This window comes from Loxodonta africana, chromosome 22 (assembly GCF_030014295.1).
Source record: "Loxodonta africana isolate mLoxAfr1 chromosome 22, mLoxAfr1.hap2, whole genome shotgun sequence".
Lineage (NCBI taxonomy): Eukaryota > Metazoa > Chordata > Mammalia > Proboscidea > Elephantidae > Loxodonta > Loxodonta africana.
In genome coordinates this window covers 20,806,678-20,829,708 of record NC_087363.1, presented here as the reverse complement: position 1 = coordinate 20,829,708, position 23,031 = coordinate 20,806,678, and the positions used below count along the sequence as shown (strand labels likewise).

At 46.1% G+C, this 23,031-nt stretch overlaps 1 protein-coding gene across 3 annotated transcripts; it reads left to right on the top strand.

The window, feature by feature from the left end:
* Window positions 1–4,613: 4,613 nt before the first annotated feature.
* On the top strand, window positions 4,614–22,996 carry ALAS1 (5'-aminolevulinate synthase 1). 3 transcript variants are annotated; one of them, XM_023547648.2, is made up of 11 exons: window positions 4,614–4,746; window positions 5,748–5,967; window positions 7,812–8,039; window positions 9,163–9,312; window positions 9,723–9,945; window positions 16,763–16,947; window positions 17,502–17,681; window positions 18,013–18,177; window positions 20,124–20,392; window positions 21,079–21,241; window positions 22,672–22,996. In XM_023547648.2, the coding sequence occupies exons 2-11, from the start codon at window positions 5,769–5,771 to the stop codon at window positions 22,854–22,856; spliced, it is 1,947 nt and encodes a 648-aa protein (XP_023403416.1). In that variant the 5' UTR covers window positions 4,614–4,746; window positions 5,748–5,768; the 3' UTR covers window positions 22,857–22,996. The 3 variants fall into 3 exon arrangements, with proteins under 3 accessions (XP_023403416.1, XP_010588062.1, XP_023403415.1); XM_010589760.3 differs by having other exon boundaries at window positions 5,737–5,967; window positions 22,696–22,996; XM_023547647.2 differs by having other exon boundaries at window positions 5,737–5,967.
* Window positions 22,997–23,031: the final 35 nt, after the last annotated feature.

Genomic DNA, 23,031 nt, shown 5'->3' with positions numbered 1-23,031 from the left:
AATGGCTGACTTCCCCTAAGGGTCAGCCTGGCCCTTGGCTGGGGTAGGCACTCCGATCTCCCTGCCTGAACTGAACCTCCCACCCAAAAGTAGAGAAATGCTTCCACCGAGACCCTGAGGCTCTCCCAGCAGCTCCAGCCCTTTCAGTTTCCCCAACCTCCCTGGGGTGGAGCATTAGGCTGCAGGGCAGAAGACTAGCAGGTCAGCCACGTTTCCCACTTGCTAGCTGTGTGACATCGTACAAGTTACTTAACCGTTCTGAACTTATGTCGTACCTATGGGGCTAATCGCACCTATGGGGCTAATCATTGCATCGACCTGTAGGGCTGATTTGAGGGACCTGACAATGGACACCAACCAGCACTACCGATACCTGAGGAGAACAGCTGGCCCAAGGTCATCCCAAGCATCAGGCCCTATAGTAGGTGCTCAAAGGAATATCTGAATAGAGCCACTATTGTTGTCATTACTTGTCGGTTGTATTACCATCCTCCCTGACTTACTCCTCCTTGCCCCTGCCTACCGCAGCACTCCTCCTCCTCTGAGCCTCCATCACTCCCTCCATATTTAGGCAGAAGGGGTGCTGGGTAGGTCTTCAAATCCCTTCAGAGCCAGAGAGAAACGAAGTCTCCAGGCAAAGGTTGTTAATCACATTGAAAATGTTGGGATTTATGGTAGCAGTTGGCTGGGTTTTTGGCCTTCTGCCCCACCCCTCCTTGTCCCTTCTCCCCTTGCTTTCTCTGCTCCAGCCTCCCTGGCCCCCTCTGTCTCCTCCCCGACACTGGGCTCCTCAGCCTTGCCTGGTTTGTCCCGGACAACAGCTTCTTGTACCATGTCCCAGCCCCAAGGTGGTCCCCTTCCGCCATTTTCTTTCCCGGCGCCCTTTCCAACACTGGTCACAGTCTGTAATGGCTCCCGTCCTGATGTCTGTCTCCCCAGCAGCCTGAGAGGCCAGGGGCAAGGCTCCTTCTCACTGTGCCTCCGGCACCCAGCCAGAGAATGGGCTCAGCCAGCTCCTGTCTCCTGCCTTGACCCTCTTACCTCAAGAGGCCCTGCTCTGACCTGATAGCATGCAAGGTCTGGAGGGGACGGGACAAGCATTTGGGACCCCACCTCTGGGCCAGTTCCTCCTAGAGAGCCCCTCACAGCCAGCCTGACCCTTTCCCTACCCAACTCCCAGTCCCTCCCAAGGACTGCCCCCTCCAGGGGCTCTGAGGGCAGAAGAGCCCAATGTGGGGATTAGAAAGCAGGATAACTGTGCCCCACAGCAGCCCACACCTCACTTGCTATGCGACCTTGAGCAAGTTTTCTTCCTTTCTGGGTCTTAGTCTCCCTGGCTCTAAAATGGGTTAGGGCAGGAGACATACACTCAGATGCCTACAGGGCCAGGCAGGTGTCATGGCTTGGCGGTCACTTGCCCTCAGAGTGAGTTTGGACCTACTAAAGAGGGGGCCTGTGGAGAACTGGAGAAAGCATGTCCTGCTCTGTCAACATTGTTAAATGTTGACAACTAATTTGCATTTTTAAAAAGTACTCTGTGGGCCAAACAGAACATGTCTGGGCCTCATGTTGTGGGTGTTAGGGGTCCTCCTGGGGTTCCTGGGGAGGGAGGACAGTGTTTGTTCTCTGGGCATTTCCTGCTTTCTGGGGGGCATCTGTTCTCTGTACCCTAGACCTGCCTCCTTGATGTTTTCCTCCACTCCAGCCCCTTTCTCCTGCAACCAACCAAAGCCTAGCCCTTGCTCTAGGAGCTAGCTTCACAAACCCAGGCCCAGGCCTGCCCTGCCCTCTCAGGCTGTCCCAGGCCAGCTAGAGCCTGAGGGGGTTCCAAAGGCCGGGCCAGGACAAGGCAGATGTGGGGGGCCTCAGAACCCTCCAGCCCTGCCCAACCTCTACACTCCATATAACCTAACGACCCCTTGGCCTGCCACCTCAAACCCTGAAGCTTATGACTCCAACCCTCCAGGGCACAGCTGAGCTGAGGTGTTTCTAGAACCTCTAGCCACTCTGCAGGGCTAAGCACTTGTCTCCTGGCACCAACCCAGTGCTATGTACACAGGCACTGACACCTGAGGAGAACAGCGAGCCCAACCAAGGTCATGCCGAGCATGAGCTGCACGGGTTGTAGGTTTTGTCTCTCTTCAAGGCTTTCTCATTCCTACCCTGGGTCTCCTTGATGGGAAGGCTGGCCGGATTTCTTGTCTGGCTAACAGATGGGGAAACTGAGACCCAGACGATAACAGTAAGCTTGCCCAAGGTGAATGGGTGAATACTGGGGCTGGCGTTGACATTTTTCTTCTGCCGTGACTGCTGGGCTGATGCTGTGTGCAGCAGCCCTTGCTGGTGATGACGCAGACTGGGGGCCTGACCTTGCCCAAATTTCAACCGCTTGGGCTCCTCTGCCCAGGGCCAGGGTGATAAGATAGGTTTGTAGGCTGCTCTGAGGCTGGGGACAGGGAATGAGGGAGGGAGAAAGGGAGGAAGGAGAGAGGGAAGTGAGAAAGGGAGGGGAAAAAAGGGAAGGGAAAGAAAAGGAAGTGATTAGGGAGAAAGGAGGAAGAAGGCTGAACTCAGGAGAGGGATCATCACTCAGGCAGGTGGAGTAGCTTCTACTTCACAGGTATAAAAGCTGAGGCTTAGGGTACAGAGCAATTTGCCCAGATCCCAGGGTCAGAAAGTGGCAGAACCAGGATTAGAACTCATGGCTTTAGCCCTTGTCCTTGTAGGTCTCAAACTGGAAACCACTCAGGCAGCATTTCCCAAAATGTGGCCCGAAGACACCCCACCCCTGCATAACCAGGAGGGCGGCTTGGTTAAAATGCAGATTCCTGGGACAGAATCAAAGGGGCAAGACCAGTATCTGTGTTTTAAATAGCATCCCGGTGGTGGGTCTTAAGCTCTGATGCCGGGAAGCCCCACAGCTTGTTTGTAACCTTTCTAATCCAACTTTCCAGCCCCATGTTCCAGCTGCCTTCCTCCCCACTGCCCCCCACTCACTCTGACAGGCCTGGGCCTTCCCCACTAGAGACTTCACCTACCAGCCTCCCAGTCTCAAGTAGACCCACCCTTCCAGCCAGCACCTGCCTCTCCTCTGGAAGCCTTCCTGGTGATCTCCCCTCCTTCAGAGCCTGCTGGAGTAATACCCGCCTCCTCCATCTGGAATTGTTTAGAAATTCTATTTCACTTTCCGTGTGAGTATGCCTTGTTTCCCAACCATTCTCTCTATTAAACAGGAAACTCCCAAAGGGCTGGAGCCTTGTTGCTTTAAAAATAAGACTCTGAAACCCATGACTTCACCTAACCCTGTGGCCAACCATTAAATAACAGGGGTCGGAGAGCTTTATAAATGAGGAAACTAAGGCTACCACCAAGTGTAATTCAGAGACAGGTATGGAACCCATGTCCAGCTCCTAAGTCCAGTTCTTTCTGCTTCCACTTTGCCTTTGATCACCCAAACAGCCCTGTGAGACCAGCACAATGGGGATTAGATTCTACTGCACAGATGAGGAAAGTGAGGCCCAGAGATGGGCAAAGCGCTCAGCACCATCCTTGCCTATTCCTACTTCTAGCTACACTTGGGTTTGAGTTTAGGTGCTGATTTTCCTCTTTCTGTCTGCTGGGCCCTGCCCAGGCCCTTCAGCAGAATGAGGCAGAGTTGGGCCTTTGACTCCCAGGCCAGAACCCTCACCCTGGGTCCCTGACCTGGTCCCATTGCCACTCTGGACCCAGGTGCCTCCTCTGCAGATGAAGGCTCACTTCTGGCACAATCCAACTCTAAACTCTGGGCAGGGGACTTTGGACAGACCCAGTGGAAAATAAACATAATAGTTAACACGTGTTAAACCCTAACTATGTGTCAGGCCCTGTTTGTCTTCCCCCTTCTCCCTAGCCCATAGGTGCTCAGTTAGTTGTGGAGTGGATGGGTTCCATCTGGCCCTGTTCAGTCTTCTCTATGCATCAAGGTTGAGTCTCTTCATCTCTGACCAGAAAGTGCCAAAGCTGGTTCTCCCTACCCTTCTGCCCCCCTCCCTCCCACCACCCTCACCAGCCCCCTGGGCATCCTGGCCCCCAGGACCACGACATCCTTCGGCGCCCCAGCCCCACCTCTCTGGGAAGTCCTCTGTCACATCCCCACAAGGACGGATTCTACTTAAGACCCTGACCCCGACCCCTTGTATTGCCTCCTTCTACCCTGCCCAAGGCACCCATTTTCACAGTTCCATGGAAAGGACAACAACCAACAACAATAACCCCAGTTGACCATAGTGCCACTTCCTCTCCGACCCCTGACCGTTTATGCCCCACAATGGGGGTGTCGGATTCTGAGGGACAGAGCAGTTAGTTGGGGGGCGGTATAGCGTCGCTGTGAGTCGGAACCCACTCGGCCGCAACAGGTTTTTGTTTAGGGCGTAGAGCCTGAGGTCCAGGAAGGCGACCTGGCCCGCCCACCGCCTGGGCGCTGCCTGGCGCTGGGCGAGCCCGGAAAGCCCCCGCCCCAACCGCGCCCATCGAGCTCTCGCAGGCAAGTCTCCCTGCCCGGGCCTCCAGGCTCCGGGAGCGCGACGCGGCGCGCCTGCGCAGAGGGAATCCGCGTTCATGGCGCATGCGCAGCGGTCCCTTTCACTGTATATCAGGGCGACGGCGCTCGCGGCCTGAGGTTTCTCGCGGACAAGGGTAAAGGTTTGGCTCGCTTTCTCGGCTCGGGTGCCAGCCGTCGCCGCCGTCTCCGTAGAGCCCCCCGCGCAGGTGAGGACCCGCGCTCTGGTGCGGGGCCAGGAGGGGAAGCCCGCGCGTGTCCTGCCAGCCCGGGCCCTGCTCCCGGACGCCATCCCCCACTGTCCCAGCCACTCGCCGCTTCGGGGTCAACTTTCATCCCGAGACTTTTTGCCATTTTGGTCGCCCCAGCTTCCCCCATTCGGTGCCCTCCTGACATTCCCCTTTTAACTGGCCGCTTGAGAATCCCTTCTGATCCCCTTCCCGTTATTCCCAAGCCGTCAGCTCCCGGGTAACCTCTGACCCCCATTCCCCGAAGACCGCCCCCTTCCACCAGATCCAACGCCCTGGATTTTACAACCCCTGCCCTCCCCGGTTAGCCCCAAGGCGCTTCTCCGCGGATTCCTGCCCTTGTTTATGTCCCCTCTTTTCTCAGTTATGCCCCATTCACCGGGCTGTGGCGGAATGAGCTCATGGAAGTCCTTCCCTCACAGACTTAGGGCCTGCCTGGAAGCCTCCCTAAGATTTCGAGGTGTGGGGAACAGGAGAGGATAGAGGCTCCTAAGGTCCAGCCTCCCCCACTTCCAAGCTGTCAGGGAGCAGAGACAGCTTTGCTTGTTTGAATGGATGACCGTGGTCCTTACCAGCTTCTCTTCTCCCCCTGTGTGTCCACCAAAGTGTCTTTGCTGTGCATCTCCCTCCAGGAGCTTCTGACCTCCCAAACCTGTTCCTGGCTCATTCTCATCATCCCACACCCTATGTTATTAATTGTCAGTATTTGGTGAAGCTGCCTTGCAGGTGTTTTTGTATAGAGCTGGAGAATGAAGGAGGAGTTGGTGACCCGGATAGAGAGTGGTCACCAGCCCTTGGTTGAGTCTCACATTGGTGCCGTCCTTAGTTTTGAGCAAGACTTGTTAGTATCCCAGGGTACCCTTGCTATAAACCGCAGGTGACACCTAGTCCCCGGTGACCTTCGCAGTGGTAGTTGCCTGATTATTAAGAAGTGTTGATGTCACTCGTCAGTCTTTCTACAGGAACCAGTGCACCTCCCGGACATGGAGACTGTTGTTCGCCGCTGCCCATTTTTATCCCGAGTGTCCCAGACCTTTCTGCAGAAGGCAGGCAAATCTCTGTTGTTTTATGCCCAAAACTGCCCCAAGATGATGGAAGCTGGGGCCAAGCCAGCCCCCCGGGCCCTGTCTACTTCAGCAGTTCACTGCCAGCAGGTCAAAGAAACCCCTCCAGCCAATGAAAGTAAGTATCATTGGCAGTAAAATGGGAGGGGGTAGTCTGCACTCATTACTAGACCGGGAGCACTTCCAGTCCACGGGGGCACTGAGGTTCACACTAACAGAGGGGTTACTCTGTGCCAGGCTCAGCTCCTTACACCCGTCACTTCATGGCCAGTTCCCCTAACCCCATAGGAGAGGCACTTGTAGTTTTCCGAACTTTCAAGATAGGACAGTGGCCAGCTTTCTACCTAGTAGGGCTCTGGATCGCATGTCAGTGTGTGTTGCAGTTTTAGTGTATCAGCAGTACCGTATTCATGTAAATATTAAATTGTGATATTTTATTCCAACCTTCATTAAATACTTGGCCTTTGGCTTTTTTTTTTTTTAAACACGTGTATCTATTTCATATATACTTTTTCATTTTGTTTTGTTTTTAATAAAGAGACCACAGTTGAGTTTAGTTTGGATCTGGCTCTACCAGGAGAGAATGCAGCTTTTTAGATTCCACTTAATCCTAGAAAATACCTTACGGGCTTCTCTCAGGTTTGTCCTCTGGGTGTGGACTTGTGAAAAAGGAATTTTTTTTTTCCTCTAAGTAGAAAGGTGATACCGTGTTTGTAGGAGTTGTTTTCCTCTTTACCATTGTTCAGGAGCTCTGTTGTTATGTCTTTTTACTGAAAGACCGAAATCCTCTTTTATCACTTTGCTCCTAACAGCAGAGGAATAGTTGAGTAAAATGTGGCTTGTCCACTTGGTGGACTACTATGCAGCCATCACAAGTGATGTTCATAAACTCTGTTTACTAGCTTAGGCAGATCGTTATAATGAAAAAAGCAGAATAGACAAGTATATAGAGTATAAATTAAGAAGTGTTTTTAAAACATGTACATAGAAAAAAAGTTAATATGCTAAAATGTTTGCAGTGGTTGTTTTGAGTGATGGGACTGTGTTTTGGTTTCATTTTCTGAACTCTCTCTGACGAATATGTATTTTATAATGGGATAGGGAGTTGTCTTAGTGTACGTAGTGAACTTCAAAGTAATTTTTTTGGTTTTCCTTTATAGAAGATTTTAATGAAAACCATATTGAGACACCTTACCCAATTTGTAAGAAGGGCTAGCCAGTGATTCACAGGAGTATTCCAGAATTGATGAAGAGATAAGGAAGGTGAACTAATTCGCTGAAGGGGAGAGGGTAGTCATTGTAACTAGAAGCTTAATTACCAGCCAATTGCGTTAAGTTAATGTACTTCTTTGATGCATTTAGATAAGAAAGTAGATGAGGTGGGTGAATGTAATTATCCCTTTTTTCCTTAAAAAACTAACTTGTATTATTTTTTCCTTAGTGTACTAATATTTGAACTCCGCTAGACAACAGTCTAACAATCTCAGTTTTAATTTAATTTCTTTTGTTTGGAAGAAAACCAGTAGTTTGTATGGTAAATGATAACAAACTTCTTTGTCAAGAACTTCTTTAGAAAATATTAGCAGAGCAAACATTGTATAAACACTTCTAGTTACCTTAAAAAGTGTGTCCTGTCATGAAATACGCTGAATGTACTTAGAATAGAATTTACTGGAAATAATCCAATTCAGGAACTCTAGGTCGTCTAAAACTAGAAAATACAACTTTTTAGTATTTATAAGTGAGAAGTACTATGGGTCTGAGAGGGAGCTAGAAGGTGCGAATTAACTCATCACAAGACTGTTGTTTCCAGTGAGGCAGATGAGAAACTAGCTAGGTTAGCAGGACCTAATGAAAATAAACTTGTATCTGGGTTGTGGGGTAGAGTAAGTATAAAGTTTATCTTTGGAGCCATGAGAGAAAGAAACAAGTGGGCTTCAATTTTTCCGTTTCGCCCCTCAGAGGACAAAACTGCCAAAGCTGAGGTCCAGCAGGCTTCTGATGGATCCCAGCAGACTCCAGATGGAGTGCAGCTTCCATCTGGACACCTTTCCCCTGCCACGAGCCAGGGCACTGCAAGCAAATGCCCTTTTCTAGCAGCCCAGATGAGCCAGAGGGGCAGCAGTGTCTTCCGCAAAGCCAGTCTTGAGCTTCAAGAGGACGTGCAGGAAATGCATGCCTTGAGGAAAGGTAAGCAGAGGAGCCCGATCATTAAACAGAGTGAAGAAGTGCTTTTGGCATGTTTGAACCATCAGATTTGTATATTAGACATTATTAGGGCAGTATTTGTATAAACAGCTTCCTCTTCTAAGAGCCAGGAGGAAGGTCATCAACATAGTCAAAAGACTGTGACGGTCAGTATTGCAAAATGTGGGACTTTCTTTCTGGTGAGTGTGTAGGATGTGACCAGCTTCTACAGTATCTTCCTGAGTCCTGAAGATACTCTGTGGTCGAGAGCTACTACCAACTGCCATTTGTTTCTTCCCCACCATCTGGTAGGACCAAAGCTAAAAACTGATGGGGTCACTACATAAAGTGCTGATCTGAGGACCCCATGCTGTGTGTCTTACTGATGGTCATCAAGTGGCAACCTTAATTCCAGCTGTGGCTGTGTTCCAGGGAGCATCCAAGCCCCTCCCCGCCGCCCAAAAAAAAAGCCCCTCACCGGCAGAGATTATATTTATGATCAGGACTGTGTTTTCTGTGAAGAAAAGTGAGATTAGTGTCAGAGGAGGGGGCAGACAGGGAAGGCATGCTGACCAGAGCTTTGGACTTGAATGTTTACTAAAGCTGGCTGGTAGCTCTGAAAACAACAGCACCATACCTGGGCCATTACAATAAAGTAGAAGAAGAGAAGCTTCATACACTCAGTTATAATTAACTTTGGTTGTGATTGGCTTGTGTGTGTGTGTGTGTACCAGGCAGGAAGCCATTTTTTTGACAACATGTTTGGGAGGTATTGGAAACTCAGAGTGTTAGGAATGATGTAAGTCAGTCACAAAAGGACAACTATTGTATGATCCCTCTTGTATGAAATATCTAGGACAGGCAAGTGTAGAGAGACCAGAATTTATTAGTGGTTGTCAGCAGTGGGAAGGGGGGAGTCATTGTTTAGAGGGCACTGAGTATCTGTTAATGGCGATGGAAAATTTGGCATCAGGTACTGGTGATGACTGCAGAACATGGTGAACGTATGCAGCATTACTGGGTTGTACTTGTAAAAATGTTCTATTGGCAAATGTTGTGTTATGTTTTTACCACAATTTTAGAAAAGAATGTAGGTCCCATTTGCCTTTTGTTACTTTTGTTACAGAGGCTGCTCAAACCTCTGTGAACCCCAGTGTGATTAGTGTGAAGACCGACGGTGGGGAGCCAAGTGGATTGCTGAAGAACTTCCAAGATATCATGCGAAAGCAAAGACCAGAAAGAGTGTCCCATCTTCTTCAAGATAATTTGCCAAAATGTAAGTCTTACTGTCATTTGTCCGATGCAAGAGAGAGTTTGTAAATTAAACACGGGTCAGATTAAAACATAAAATTGCATGGTGAGTTGAGGACTGAAAATCATGTTCCTTGCTTGATTCTAGTAGGTGCACTTGGTCACAATGGCTACAAATCTTACTAGCAGACTGCCTGCTCTCTCTTCATACCTACCAGGTGCTGTGCTAAACACTTAATATGCAAACAGTCTCATTCGCTCCTCACAAGATGTGTGGACATCAGGTAGCTTACTTAGATGAATATTTCAGTAACTTGCCTAGATGCTCCCTGCTGCTGAGTTGCCGAGCTGAGATTTGAACCCGAGTTGATTGTCACAGAAGCCCAGATGTGCTCTTTAACCATCAGGCTGTACTGTCTTTTGTTTGTTTTTTAGCTGTTTCCACTTTTCAGTATGATCATTTCTTCGAGAAGAAAATTGATGAGAAAAAAAATGACCACACCTATCGAGTTTTCAAAACTGTGAACCGGAGGGCACACATCTTTCCCATGGCAGATGACTACTCGGACTCCCTCATCACCAAAAAGCAGGTGTCAGTTTGGTGTAGCAATGACTACCTAGGAATGAGTCGCCACCCACGGGTGTGTGGAGCAGTCATGTAAGTAGTCCTTGGCTTTCAGAAACCACTGGCATTGTTTGGCTTGTAGGGATTGCATCATTTATGGGGGAAATAATATTTGGCAGCTAAAGTGTATAAGCCAACAGCTACTTCGGTAGTATTAGCGGTTGAAGAGTTAATCTGTTAAAAATAAAATAGCTTCTGGAGCCATCAAGGGCAGATGAACCCCTGAAGCTCTTGCCCTGAGATAACCTGTAAACCTTAAAAATATCCCTTGAAAGGACAATACTCAATACATGGAAGGTCAGCTCGACTGGACCAAAAGCAAAGAAGTTTCCGGGATAAACTGAACACTTCAAAGCTCAGTGGAGCAAGGGCGGGGGCTTGGGGACTATGGCTTCAGGGGACTTCTAAGTCAATTGGCAAAATGATTCTATTATGAAAACATTCTGCATCCCACTTTGAAATGTGGCGTCTGGGGTCTTAAATGCTAACAAGCGGCCATCTAAGATGCATCAATTGGTCTCAGCCCACCTGGATCAAAGGAAAATGAAGAACACCAAGGTCACACGATAACTATGAGCCAAGAGACAGAAAGGGCCCCATGAACCAGAGACTTACATCATCCTGAGACCAGAAGAACTAGATGGTGCCCGGCCACAACCGATGACTCCCCTAACAGGGAGCACAACAGAGAACCCCTGAGGGAGCAGGAGAACAGTGGGATGCAGACCCCAAATTCTCATAAAAAGACCAAACTTAATGGTCTGACTGAGACTAGAGGAATCCCGGCAGTCATGGTCCCCAAACCTTCTTTTGGCCCAGGACAGGAACCATACCTGAAGACAACTCATCAGACATGGAAGGGACTGGACAATGGGTTGGAGAGAGATGCTGACGAAGAGTGAGCTACTTGTATCAGTTGGACACTTGAGACTGTGTTGGCATTTCCTGTCTGGAGGGTAGAGAGGGTTAGAAACTGGCAAAATCGTCACGAAAGGAGAGACTGGAAGGAGGGAGCGGGCTGACTCATTAGGGGGAGAGTAAGTGGAAGTATGGAGTAAGGTGTATATAAGCTTATATGTGACAGACTGACTTGCTTTGTAAACTTTCACTTAAAGCACAATAAAAATTATTAAAAAAAAAAAAAAAAGACTAAAAGGGCATACCAGCCCTGGGGCAAGGACTAGAAGGCAGGAGGGGATAGGAAAGCTGGTAATAGGGAACTAAGGTTGAGAAGGGAGAGTGTTGACATGTTGTGGGGTGGTTAACCAATGTCATAAAACAATATGTATACCAACTGTTTAATGAGAAACTAGTTTGTTCTGTAAGCCTTCATCTAAAGTCAATAAAAAAAAAAAAAACCCTTGAAATCATCTTAAGACCAAACAGTACTTTAGCTTAACTAGTAAAAAAGGTCTACCTTGAGCATTATGCTCTTTGAAGAACTGTATGGAATCAAATTGACAGCAGTGACTCGAAAGATTAGATAGGAAACTGGGGGGCAGTAAGTTGATGTTACTGAGGGGGAACACCTCAGAAAATGGGGGTGAGGATGCACAGCTCGAAGAATGTGATTAGTGTCACTGGGTTGTACATGTAGAAACTTGAATTGGTGTCTGTTTTCATGTGTATATTCACAACAACAACTAAAGAAAGAAAATTTAAAGAAAAAAATCGATATGGGATCAAAAGGTCAACAATTACTCCAAAGAAAGATGAGAAGATAAAGGAGGAGGGAAAGCACCACAGGTGGAAGAACCAGAACACAATTAAAGAAAACATTGACACATTGTGAAAAATGTAATGTCACTGAACAATTTGTGTAGAAATTGTCAAATGGGAACCTAATTCGCTGTGTAAATGGGAACCTAATTTGCTGTGTAAACTGTCACCAAAAAAATATATATATATATATATTATTTAAAATAATAATAAACGAAGTTGCCCTTACAGGCAGCTTTCACATGAAATGCAGGTGAGACCTCCATTGCAGGGTCTACCGTTTACCATTTTAGAGTTATGTTAACTTTGTTTCTAATGGGTTCTAGTAAAATTCTATTCCTAGGCATTAAAAATATTATATAGATTACTTTTTTAAAAACTCTAATGTGTGAGTAGTTGGTGGAGCCCCTTAGTGTGTTTACGTCTGTGGGCTCATCAACTGTGTGTATTGGTTAATTTCCCACCACTCCACATGTGAGCATGCCTTTAATTTAAATGCCAGACACTCTTGCACAGAGACATCCTTGGTTGCGGCCCTGGATGGAGAAAGACAGATCTAGAAGCGCTGAAGGAAAAACTACCTCAGAAAGGCGAGTTATAAAGTATGGTACCACCAGTGGCCACAGAGTAGATTCCGACTCATGGGGACCCTGTGCGCGTCAGAGTAGAACTGTGTTCTAAAGGGTTCTCAGTGGCTGATTTTTTGGGAAGAGATCGCTAGGCCTTTCTTCCAAGGCACCTCAGGGTGCACTTTGGCCTCCAACTTTCAGTTAGCCGAGTGTGTTAACCGTTTGAACCACCCAGGGACTCCAGAAAGGATGGTAACTCCCATCATTTGTGTCCTTCAGGAGAATCACTGTGGCTAGGGAGGACACTTGGGAGAGTTCCTTTCTAAGAAAGCTTGCTAAAGAGAGCCCTGCATGAGCTTTAATGGTAGACGTATCCAAACATTACATGACTGGTTTGCAGAGGGCATAAGGTAACCACCCTAGAGATCGCTTTTTTTTTTTTTTTAAGATGCCCTAGTATTGGGGGGAGTGATGTTTCTTAGAGGAAAGAAGTCTTAGTAAATTAACTCAGCTAATACTTAGTTCTTAATCACTGTTAAATGAACAGTTTTTCTTGATCATCCCCAGAGGTAAATTTGTTCTCCCGTCTAGTTTGAAGATGAAGTTGGTTGAAACTTCTGGCCCTGGGTTTCACATTAGAGAACTGATAGATCAACATAAGTTTGTTTCCTGGGTCCTGGAAAGAGAAACAGTCCACATAATGTTTAGAACCAAAAGATTTATTTTCTATCTAATGTTCTTGTGTTTTGCTTTGTTTTGCTTTAATATTGTGTTTTAGGTGAAAGTTTACAGAGCAAATTAGTTTCCCATTCAACAAATTGTACACAAAGTGTTCCATGACATTTGTTGCAATACCCACACTATGTCAACCCTCTTCTCCATTTCCACCCTGGGTTCCCTGTTTCCTTTCACCTGGTTTTCCTAGACCTTCCTGACTTCTTTCTCATCTGTGTTTTTGGGCAAATGTTACCCTTTTGGTTTCTCATAGTTGTTCTGCAGAGTACTTCTTTTCAGGTGTTACTGTTTATTTTGTAGGCCTGTCTATTGCTTTTTTTTTTTTTTTTTTTCTATTGCTTGGCTGAAAAGCCATTTGCAGGAACGGCTGCAGTTCCGAGTCAGAGGGATGTCATAGGGACATAGCCTTAGGGGTTCTTCCAGTCTCTGTCAGTCCAGTGAGCTGGTCTTTTTATGAATTTGATTTTTCTACATTTTTCTCTTGCTCTGTCCAGGACCCTCTGTGGTGATGCTGACCAGAGCAGTCGATAGTGGTAGCCAGTACCATCTAGCTCTGGTCTCAGGGTTGTGTAGCCTGTGATGCATGTGGTCCATTAATCCTTTGGACTGATTGCGTACCCTTGAGTCTTTGGTTTCCTTCACTCTTCTTTGCTCCAGACAGGGAGAGACCATTAGTGGTACCTTAGATGGCTGCTTGCAAGCTTTTAAGACCCCGAATGCTACTTACCAGAGCAGGATGTAGAACGTTGTTTTTATGCACTATGTTATGCCAGTTGACGTAGATGTCCTCTGAGTCTGTGGTCCTTAGTCTTCAAACCTAGTATCTTCATTCCGGGAGGTGTTTGGTTGTGCTTAAGAAGTTTCCGTGACTGTACTCCTAGTGTGTTCTTTTGTCTGTATTAGTATAAGTGTAACATCTACGAATAACGTATGTGGAGATATCCACAACCTAAGCTATATCTGCAGGTAGGTGTGTTCCCTTGTCTCCTCCCACACCTTTTTAGCATACCCATATACCTGTGTATCCCTTCATAAGTTACTGTTGGTACTGTTGTCGCGGGATTGTTTATGTTACAGTAATTGCCGTAGTTACCCTTTGTTCTTGTGTTCCTCTCATTGTCTTCTTTTGCCTTTGTCATGTTGTGCTGCCTTACTCCATGTACTGTATTACCTTTCCCTTCACCAGTATTACCGTGTGTCTTCTATTCAGTAATTTACTCTCTCTCCCCCTGCCTTCCCTGGTAGTCATCAAAGAATGTTTTCTTCTGTGTGTAAACCTTTTATTTTTTATATTAGCGGTCTCCTGCAGTATTTGTCCTTTTGTGATTGACATTTCACTCACCATAATGCCCTCCAAATTTATCCATGTTGTGAGATGCTTCACAGATTTGTTATTCTTTATCATTGCATAGTATTCCATTGTGTGTATGTACCACAGTTTATTTATCCAGTTCATCCACTGTTGGGCACTTAGGTTGTTTCCATCTTTTTGCTGTTGTAATACTGCAGTGAACTTGGGTGTGCATATGTCTATCTGTGTGATGGCTCTTTTTTGTAGGATATGTTGCTAGGAGTGGGATTTCTGGATCATACAGGATTTTCATTTCCACCTTCTTAAGGATGCATCATACCATTTTCCATAGTGGTTGTACCATTTTACATTTCTACCAGCAGTGTATAGGAATCCTGATCTCCCCACAACTTCACCAGCATTTGTTGTTTTCTGTTTTTTTGATTAGTGCCATTGATGTCGGGGTGAGATGGTATCTCATTGTAGTTTTAATTTGCATCTCTCTAATGTCTAATAATCGCAAGCGTTTCTTCATATTTTTGTTAGCTGCCTGAATGTCTTCTTTGGTGAAGTGTCTGTTCATGCCCTTTGCCCATTTTTCAGTTGGATTGTCTTTTTGTTGTTGAGGTGTTGAAGTTTTCTATAAATTTTAGAGATTAATCCCTTGTCAGATATGTCTTAGCCAAAATTTTTTTCCCAGTCTGCAGGTTCTCTTTTTTACTCATTTGGAGAAGTCTTTTGATGAGTATAAGTGTTTAATTTTTCAGGGGTCCCATTCATCTAGTTTATCTTCTGCTGTTCGTGCATTTTTAGTTATGGGTGGCATACTATTTATTCCATATATTAGGGCCCCTAGGGTTGTCCCAGGAGCCCTTGTGGCACAGCGATTAAGAGCTTAGCTGCTAACTGAAAGGTTGGCAGTTCGAATCCACCAGCTGCTCCTTGGAAACCCTACGGGGCAGTTCTCTGTCCTACGAGGTTGCTATGTGTCGAAATCGAATCGAATGGCAGTGGGTTTGGTTTTTTGGTTTTAAGGTTGTCCCTTTTTTTTCTTTTATGATCTTTATAGTTGTAGGTTTCGTATTTAGGTCTTTGATCGTTTCGAGTTAGTTTTTGTGTGTGGTGTAAGGTATGGGTCTTGTATTGTTTTTCTACAGTTACATACCCAGTTTTGCCAACACCATTTGTTAAAGAGACTGTTTCTTTCCCATATAATGGACTTTGGCCCTTTGTTGAAGATCAGCTGTCTGTAGGTGGATGAATTTACTTCTGGGTTCTCAATTCTGTTTCATTGGTCTGTGTATCTGTCATCGTATTAGTACCAGGCTGTTTTGACTACTGGACCTGTGTAGTAGATTCTGAGATCAGGAAGTATGAGGCTTCCTGCTTTGTTCTTTTCTTCGATATTGCTTTACTTATCCATGGAAACCCTGGTGGTGTAGTGGTTAAGTGCTACGGCTGCTAACCAGAAGGTCAGTTTGAATCCACCAGGCGCTCCTTGGAAACTCTATGGGGCTGTTGAGTCAGAATCGACTCAACAGCAACGGGTTTGGTTTTTTGGGTTTATCCATGACCTCTTTCCTTTCCGTATAAAGTTAGTTTTTCCATCTTATTAAAGAATACCTTTGGAATTTGGATCGGGATTGCATTATAGCTACATATCACTTTTGGTATTATTGATATTTTCACAATGTTGTCTTCCTGTCCATGAGTATGGTATGTTTTTCCATTTATGTAGGTCTTTGTTGGCTTTTTGCAGTTTTCGTTGTATGTCTTTTATGTCCATGGTTAGATTTATTTCTAAGTTTTTTAGTTTTTTGGCGGGGGTGGGAGTATTATAAATAATACTGTTTTCTTGATTTCCTTTTCAAGGTTCTCTTTGTTGGTGTGGAAGAATCTGATTTTTTAATGTTGATCGTATATCCTGCTACTCTGCTGAATCCTTCTATTAGTTCCAGTTTTCTTGTGGCGTCTTTGGGATTTTCTAAGTATAGGATCAGATCATCTGCAAATAGGGATAGTTTTACCTCTTTATTGCCTATTTGAATGTACTGTATTTCCTTTTCTTGCCTGATTGCTCTAGCTAGGACTTTCAGTACAGTGTTGAATAGGAGTGGTGATAAAGGGCACCCTTGTCTAGTTCCCGTGTTCGAGGAAATGTTTTCAGTCTCTTTCCATCGAGGATAGTGTTGGCTCTTGGTTAAGTGTAGATGCCTTTTATTATATTGAGGAATTTCCCTTCCATTCCTCATTTGCTGAGAATTTTTATCAGGAATGGGTGTTGGACTTTATCACATGCCTTTTCCATGTTGTTTGAGGTGTTGATGTAGTTCCTTTCTTCTGTTTTATTTATGTGGTGGCTTATATTGATTGATTTTCTAATGTCAAACCATCCTGGTATACCTGGTATGGATACCACTTGGTCATGATGTATTATTTTTTTGATATGTTCTTGAATTCTGTTGGCTAGAATTCTGTCAAGAGTTTTTGATTCCGTCTAATGTTTTGGGTTTTTTTTTTTTTTTTTTTTTTGCAGGGACACTTTGAAACAACATGGTGCTGGGGCAGGTGGCACTAGAAATATTTCTGGAACCAGTAAATTCCACGTGGACCTGGAGCAGGAGCTGGCTGACCTCCATGGGAAGGATGCAGCACTCTTGTTTTCCTCATGCTTTGTAGCCAATGACTCAACCCTCTTTACCTTGGCTAAAATGATGCCAGGTAAGGAAGTCCATCACAGGTGCCTGAGAGTTTTTTGGGTTTCTTAGTAATAACAGGAAGTTTAGCAACAGAAAGGCTTATCAGAAACACTCAATTGAAGGTAAGGGTTGTATCAGTGACTGTTTGTTCTTGGATCAAACGTGAAGTGTGAACTGTACATTATAAGTTCCTGTGGAACATAACACCAGTGAAGATTCAGACTTGAAAGGTCTTGTCCTTAAATTTATTGCCTGGAATATGCTTTGTATTCTAAAAGAATCCTTTGGAGAAATTTCATAGTCATTTTTAATTATTTCTTGATTGAGTTTAGAATGAAGCAACTAGATTTAAAAGAACTTAATTGCCCATCACAGGATTATTCTGTGCCTATCGTCCTTCTCAGAGGAGAAGCACTATTTATTTAGTTTGCCAGGAAGAAACCAGCATGCAGTGTCTTTCTCTCACTGGGAAAAAAAAGCAGCATTTTTGGGCAAAGTCTGTGGTCTGACTGTCTAGGAAATAATTTATGTTTGGTTTGGTGCAAATGACAATAAATAGTATTTTTGTTGTGTTAGACTGTGAAATTTACTCTGATTCTGGGAACCATGCCTCCATGATCCAAGGGATTCGAAATAGCCGAGTACCAAAGTTTATCTTCCGCCACAATGATGTCAGCCATCTCAGAGAACTGCTGCAAAGATCTGACCCCTCCGTCCCCAAGATTGTTGCATTTGAAACCGTCCACTCAATGGATGGTGAGTCTCTTAGTGTTTTTAAATAGAGGCTAATCTGAAACCTTAAATGAAAAACTGGACTGAACTATTTAAAAGCATGAATTTGGTTTGGTTTTGCATTTTCTTTCCACTCTGTGCTGGGATCTTGGTTCCATACATAGATTTTTCTCTGGTGGCTTTCACTAGGCTCTGAGGCTCCTGGGTAACCTAGACATTGTAGGAAGTTCTTTTTCTTCCCAGTATTAAAAAATGATACCTTAGAACGTAAGTTATTTTGTTCTGCCTGACTCTAATCAAAACAGAAATTTGTGAAATGAAAAGTTTTCCAGAGCATTCTGTGGTCTTTCCTTAGGGGCGGTGTGCCCACTGGAAGAGCTCTGTGACGTTGCCCACGAGTTTGGAGCAATCACCTTCGTGGATGAGGTCCACGCAGTAGGGCTGTACGGGGCTCGAGGAGGAGGGATTGGCGATCGGGACGGAGTCATGCCAAAGATGGACATCATTTCTGGAACACTTGGTGTGTATATTCTGCTCATCCTGACAAGGCCCAGGACTAACTAGTCTAACTGGGATCGGGTGAGGAGACAGTGCGGTAGCTGATAAAGCCTGAGCCACTTTATTTTAATGGCAGCACAGCTTAGCAGAATCCCTGGACTCATGTGGCAGGGCTTTTGGAATCAGAGTAAATCTCACGGCCTAACACAACCAAATACCTTTTATTGCCATCTGAGCTCATTCCAAACAGTCGTGGATCTGGCTGCGTGCCATAGGCCACAGTGTTTACTCTCTCTGCCTCAGATTGTTCTCCTATCTTTAAAAAAAAAAAAGTGAATTCTAGTACTTTTCTCCCCCAGTGGTCGTGTGGGCCTGCAGGTTCAAGCATTGTGAAGTGCTGAGCTCTCTGCCTGTCACGTGGAAACATTCATTCTGGTTCGCTCTGGCTGCTTTTGATTTCCTTTGTTCCTCTGAGTAGAGAGGTGGCAAACTCTGGAGCCATGCTGCCTGGTTTAAATCCTGGCTGCAGAACTCACTAGCTCTGTGACCTTAGGCTAGCCAGCAACTTCTCTGCACTGTGGTTCGTGGAAACATCAGTAGATTCTGGTCAGAGTTTTTGTGGAGAAGATATATGAGCTATTTGCAGACAATTACTGTAGACATTTCCTTTGCCTAGGTAGACCCTAAAGTATATAGAGATGAAGATGTAAATTGCAGAAACTTGAGAATATTTTTAAAACCTTCAGAAGTTAGTAAGACAGTTGCAGACCGTCATTGCCATCAATTCGGATGCCACTTTGCAGCTGTCGCTTCGTAAAGGAAGGGCAGGCCAGAAGGAGTTTCCTCAGCATTGTCAGGGAGTGTGAGAACCCTGTGCAGACCAGGAGAGCTGGCGTGTTCTCAGGGCACAGCCCTGCCAGGGGAAAGCACTTGTCCACATGGTCCTGATCCTGGCAGCTCTTTTCTTCTAAAGAGCCTCTCTTGACCTGGGCTCTTTGAAAGTACAGTCATTGTGAGACGGAAAAGCCTAGAGAGAAATTTTCCACTGTGTGAGCTTGTACCAGCCCAGCCCTGCATGGAGTTCAAAGAGGAATGTTAATTATATAACATTAAGATCTGTGAGGACTCTTCTAGAGTCCTTAATCCTGAAACTTGAGATACAGATTATACAAAGAGACTTAGTGAGAATTGAAAAATAAAGCTGGCTCTAAGTCAGCCTTAACAGGTTCTTAGTTTTCATATTTATCTGGCAAATACTAATTGCCAGGTTTTAAAGCACTTGGCTGCTAACCAAAAGGCCGGCAGTTGGAACCCACCAGCTGCTCCCCAGGAGAAAGATGTGGTGGTCTGCTCCCATAAAGATTACAGCCTTGGAAACGGTATGGGGCAGTTCTACTCTGTCCTGTAGGGTCGCTGTGAGTCAGAAACGACTCAGTGGCAAGGGGGTTTGTGTTGACTTAAATCAGAAATAACACTGGTCACAGCAAAGTGGCTAATGTCTCAGCTGGGCTACACTGCAGCCTCAAGAGTAACGTGCACAGTGAGGGGATGGTGCAGGCAGTGCAACTCATCCTGTTGCAGAGAGCACAGAACGTGGGAAACAGACCCTTACAGGGTGGCAGAGTGGCAGCCTGGGTGGGAAAGGCACATGAATCAAATAGTGAAAAGAGGGGCAATGGCTTGATCCCCGGGCCCCCTAGGACCAGTCACAGGGGTGCTAGGCCTGTTCTGCAGACCTGAATTTTAGTCCAGGTCAGTCATCAGGTGGGCCGTGTTGCTTTGGGCAAGACCCTTCCAGAAAGTTCCTCAGTTTTTTCTCTTTTAGAAAGGGGCGGCCATCCCTTTACTTCACTTGGTCTCAGGGGAAGTTAGGCGGATAAGGAAGAAGTCAATTCTCTGAGGCTCTGCAGCACCTTACTGTGTACACTGAGAAGCGTTGCTGTTACAAATAGGGCTGTCTCCTCCCAGGCAAGGCCTTCGGCTGCGTTGGCGGGTACATCGCCAGCACGAGTTCTCTGGTTGACACTGTGCGGTCCTACGCTGCGGGTTTCATCTTTACCACCTCCCTGCCACCCATGCTGCTGGCTGGGGCTCTGGAGTCTGTGCGGATCCTGAAGAGCAGTGAGGGGCGGGCGCTTCGCCGTCAGCACCAGCGCAACGTCAAGCTCATGAGGCAGATGCTGATGGATGCCGGCCTCCCGGTGGTCCACTGCCCCAGCCACATCATCCCTGTCCGGGTAATGGCCTGTCTGTGACGGGTTGCAGTTCTGGTTGACACCTTCCTGTGGTTGGGTTTGGGCAGGGTGACTACCAAGGCAGGTGACTGCTGGGCCAGGGAGCTGTAACCATTGGCTCTTTACTGTTTCCACCTCTGGCTGACTTCACAGTGAGAATGAAGCCTTTGAACCGAGCAGGCTGGAGTAGAGGCTCCCTCTCCAGAGCACTGACCTTAGCAGGGTGAAACACAGAACTTGAATCTGGCAAGTTCTGCGAGCCTGAGCTTGGCCAGTTTTGAAGTGTGGCTTTCTATTCTGTTAAGTTCTAATTACATCTTGCCCTTCCTACTGCAAGTGTTAGCCCTGTTGGTGTCATAGTTGAGTTGGTGGTGTGTAACTGGTTACTTTTTCATCCCCACGGTTTACACTTGCCTGGTGTGGAGACCACGGTGTGACCTGGGGTTACAGAACCACTTGCTTTTTTTGTGAGGCATGGGAGGGAAATCAATGGAAATTTACTTCTAACATGGTTTCGGTTCTCTGGTCCCTCCTGAATAATGCCGGGCCCTTTATGTTACAGGCATCTGGGGGACACTTTCCCTCTCCCCCAAGCTTGCATAGCTCTGCTGTAGTCTGGCTCTCCAGCCTGAGCCTGTGGGCACTGTGCTCACGAGAAGCCACCTCACCTTCTGTTTCGTTAAACTTAGGTTGCAGATGCTGCTAAAAACACAGAAGTCTGTGACGAGCTAATGAGCAGACGTAACATCTACGTCCAAGCAATCAATTACCCCACGGTGCCCCGCGGGGAAGAACTCCTGCGGATTGCCCCCACCCCTCACCACACACCACAGATGATGAGCTACTTCCTCGGTGAGTGCATGGGGCTGCAAGGGCTTTATGGGGCGCTACAGAAAGCTGTCTTTGCAGTATTTATAACTGAAGGCCTTCAGAGCCTTTCAGGTTTGCTGCTGCTTTTTCCAGGCAATAAAGAATGGGGAGGGACTCTCACTGTTTAGAACGCAGAGACTTTCCGTTTGCGGTGATGGGAAATTTGGCAGCAGTTATGGGTGATGGTTTATACCTCATGATTAATGTAATTGATATCCCTAAATTATACACTTGAAAATTGTTGAATAGGCAAATGTTGTGTTATATATATTTTTAAAATAATAAAAAATAGCAACAAAAAGAATGGGAAAATATATAGTGCCTCAGAGGGTCAAAACTCTAAAAGACATTCAGTTGTTTGATTCACTTTAAGATGGTGAGGGAGTCATTTTGGAAGATGTAAGGGAGCCTGCTAATTCACCCAGTGTTTCCAGCGGCCCCTGAGCATACGACTTCAGGACGCACAGTAACAGTTGTTGCAGGAGAGAAGAGGTTCTGAAGGCTTGCATCACCCCAAGCCCTCAGCACTTCTCTCTGCTGCGCCAACCTTGTGTGCTCCCTGCACTACTAACCTCACACCTGCTTCTGTGGATAACAGTAATTGCTCAACATTTTATTCTGCTTTGTAAACCCTCCCCTTCCCTCTCCTGACTCTGCCTACCCTAAAGGCAAAGACGCAGCAGGGGCTTTTAGGCCCAGGTTGCTTCTGCCCTGTGGGTGCGTTGCCTCCCTGAGCCCTCCAGCGGTGGCTGCAGCCTCCTTACGGGCTCTGGGGCCGCTCCGGTAGGAGGCTCAGGGTTTAAACTGCAGTGTGCCAGTGTCGGGGCAGCCTCTTCTCTGAAGGCTTGTAAATACAGCCGGAGTCAAGCTTTGTTTCTCTTTTTATTTATATTTGTGTAACACTTTACCAAAGTAAAATTTTAAAAAAATTTACATACCATAAAATGTACCCTTATAAAGTACACAGTTCAGTGAATTTTAGTTTATTCACGGAACTGGGCAACCATCACCACGGTCTAATTCCAGAAGATTTTCATTCACCCCAGAAGAAACCCCAGACTCATTAGCGGTCACTCCCCATTCCCCCAAGCCCTGGCAACCACCAGTCTACTTTCAGTCTCTCTGAATTTGCCTGTTCTGGATACTTCTTGTAAGTGGAATCACACACCGTGTGATCTGTTGTGTCTAGCTTCTCCCACCTATACTGTAGTGGGAATCAACATTTCATTCCTTCTTATTGCCAAACAATCTTCTATAGTGTGGACCTGCCACCTTTTGTTTATTCATCAGTTGAGGGCTATTTGGGTGGTTTCCACTTGGGGCTATAACAAATAATACTGTGAACATTCATGTACAAATTTTTACGTGGACTTACATTTTCAATTCTTTCGGGTATATAAAACTCCCTTTAGTTTTTAAAACGTTTCTCCTCGCAGAGAATCTGCTGGCCACGTGGAAGCGAGTGGGGCTGGAGCTGAAACCACATTCCTCAGCTGAGTGCAACTTCTGCCGGAGGCCGCTGCATTTCGAAGTGATGAGTGAAAGAGAGAAGTCCTACTTCTCGGGCATGAGCAAGCTGGTTTCTGCGCAGGCCTGAGCGTGACCTCAGTTACCTAGTCCCAGATCATATCGTATCCACATAGTCTCCAGAGTTGTCTTTATATGTGAATTAAATTATATTAAATTTTAATCTATAGTTGAAATGTAGTTCTAAAAATAAATTCTTGCTTAAGCGATGGTCCTTCTGCTACTGGCTACTGAATCAAAAAATA

Excerpts from the sequence above, each read along its gene's own strand:
- ALAS1 (XM_023547648.2), top strand. The coding sequence starts at position 5,769 with ATGGAGACTGTTGTTCGCCGCTGCCCATTTTTATCCCGAGTGTCCCAG. Across the intron at positions 9,946-16,762 it reads CGGGTGTGTGGAGCAGTCAT|GGACACTTTGAAACAACATG; the intron begins GTAAGTAGTCCT and ends TTTTTTTTGCAG. Across the intron at positions 18,178-20,123 it reads CATCATTTCTGGAACACTTG|GCAAGGCCTTCGGCTGCGTT; the intron begins GTGTGTATATTC and ends GTCTCCTCCCAG.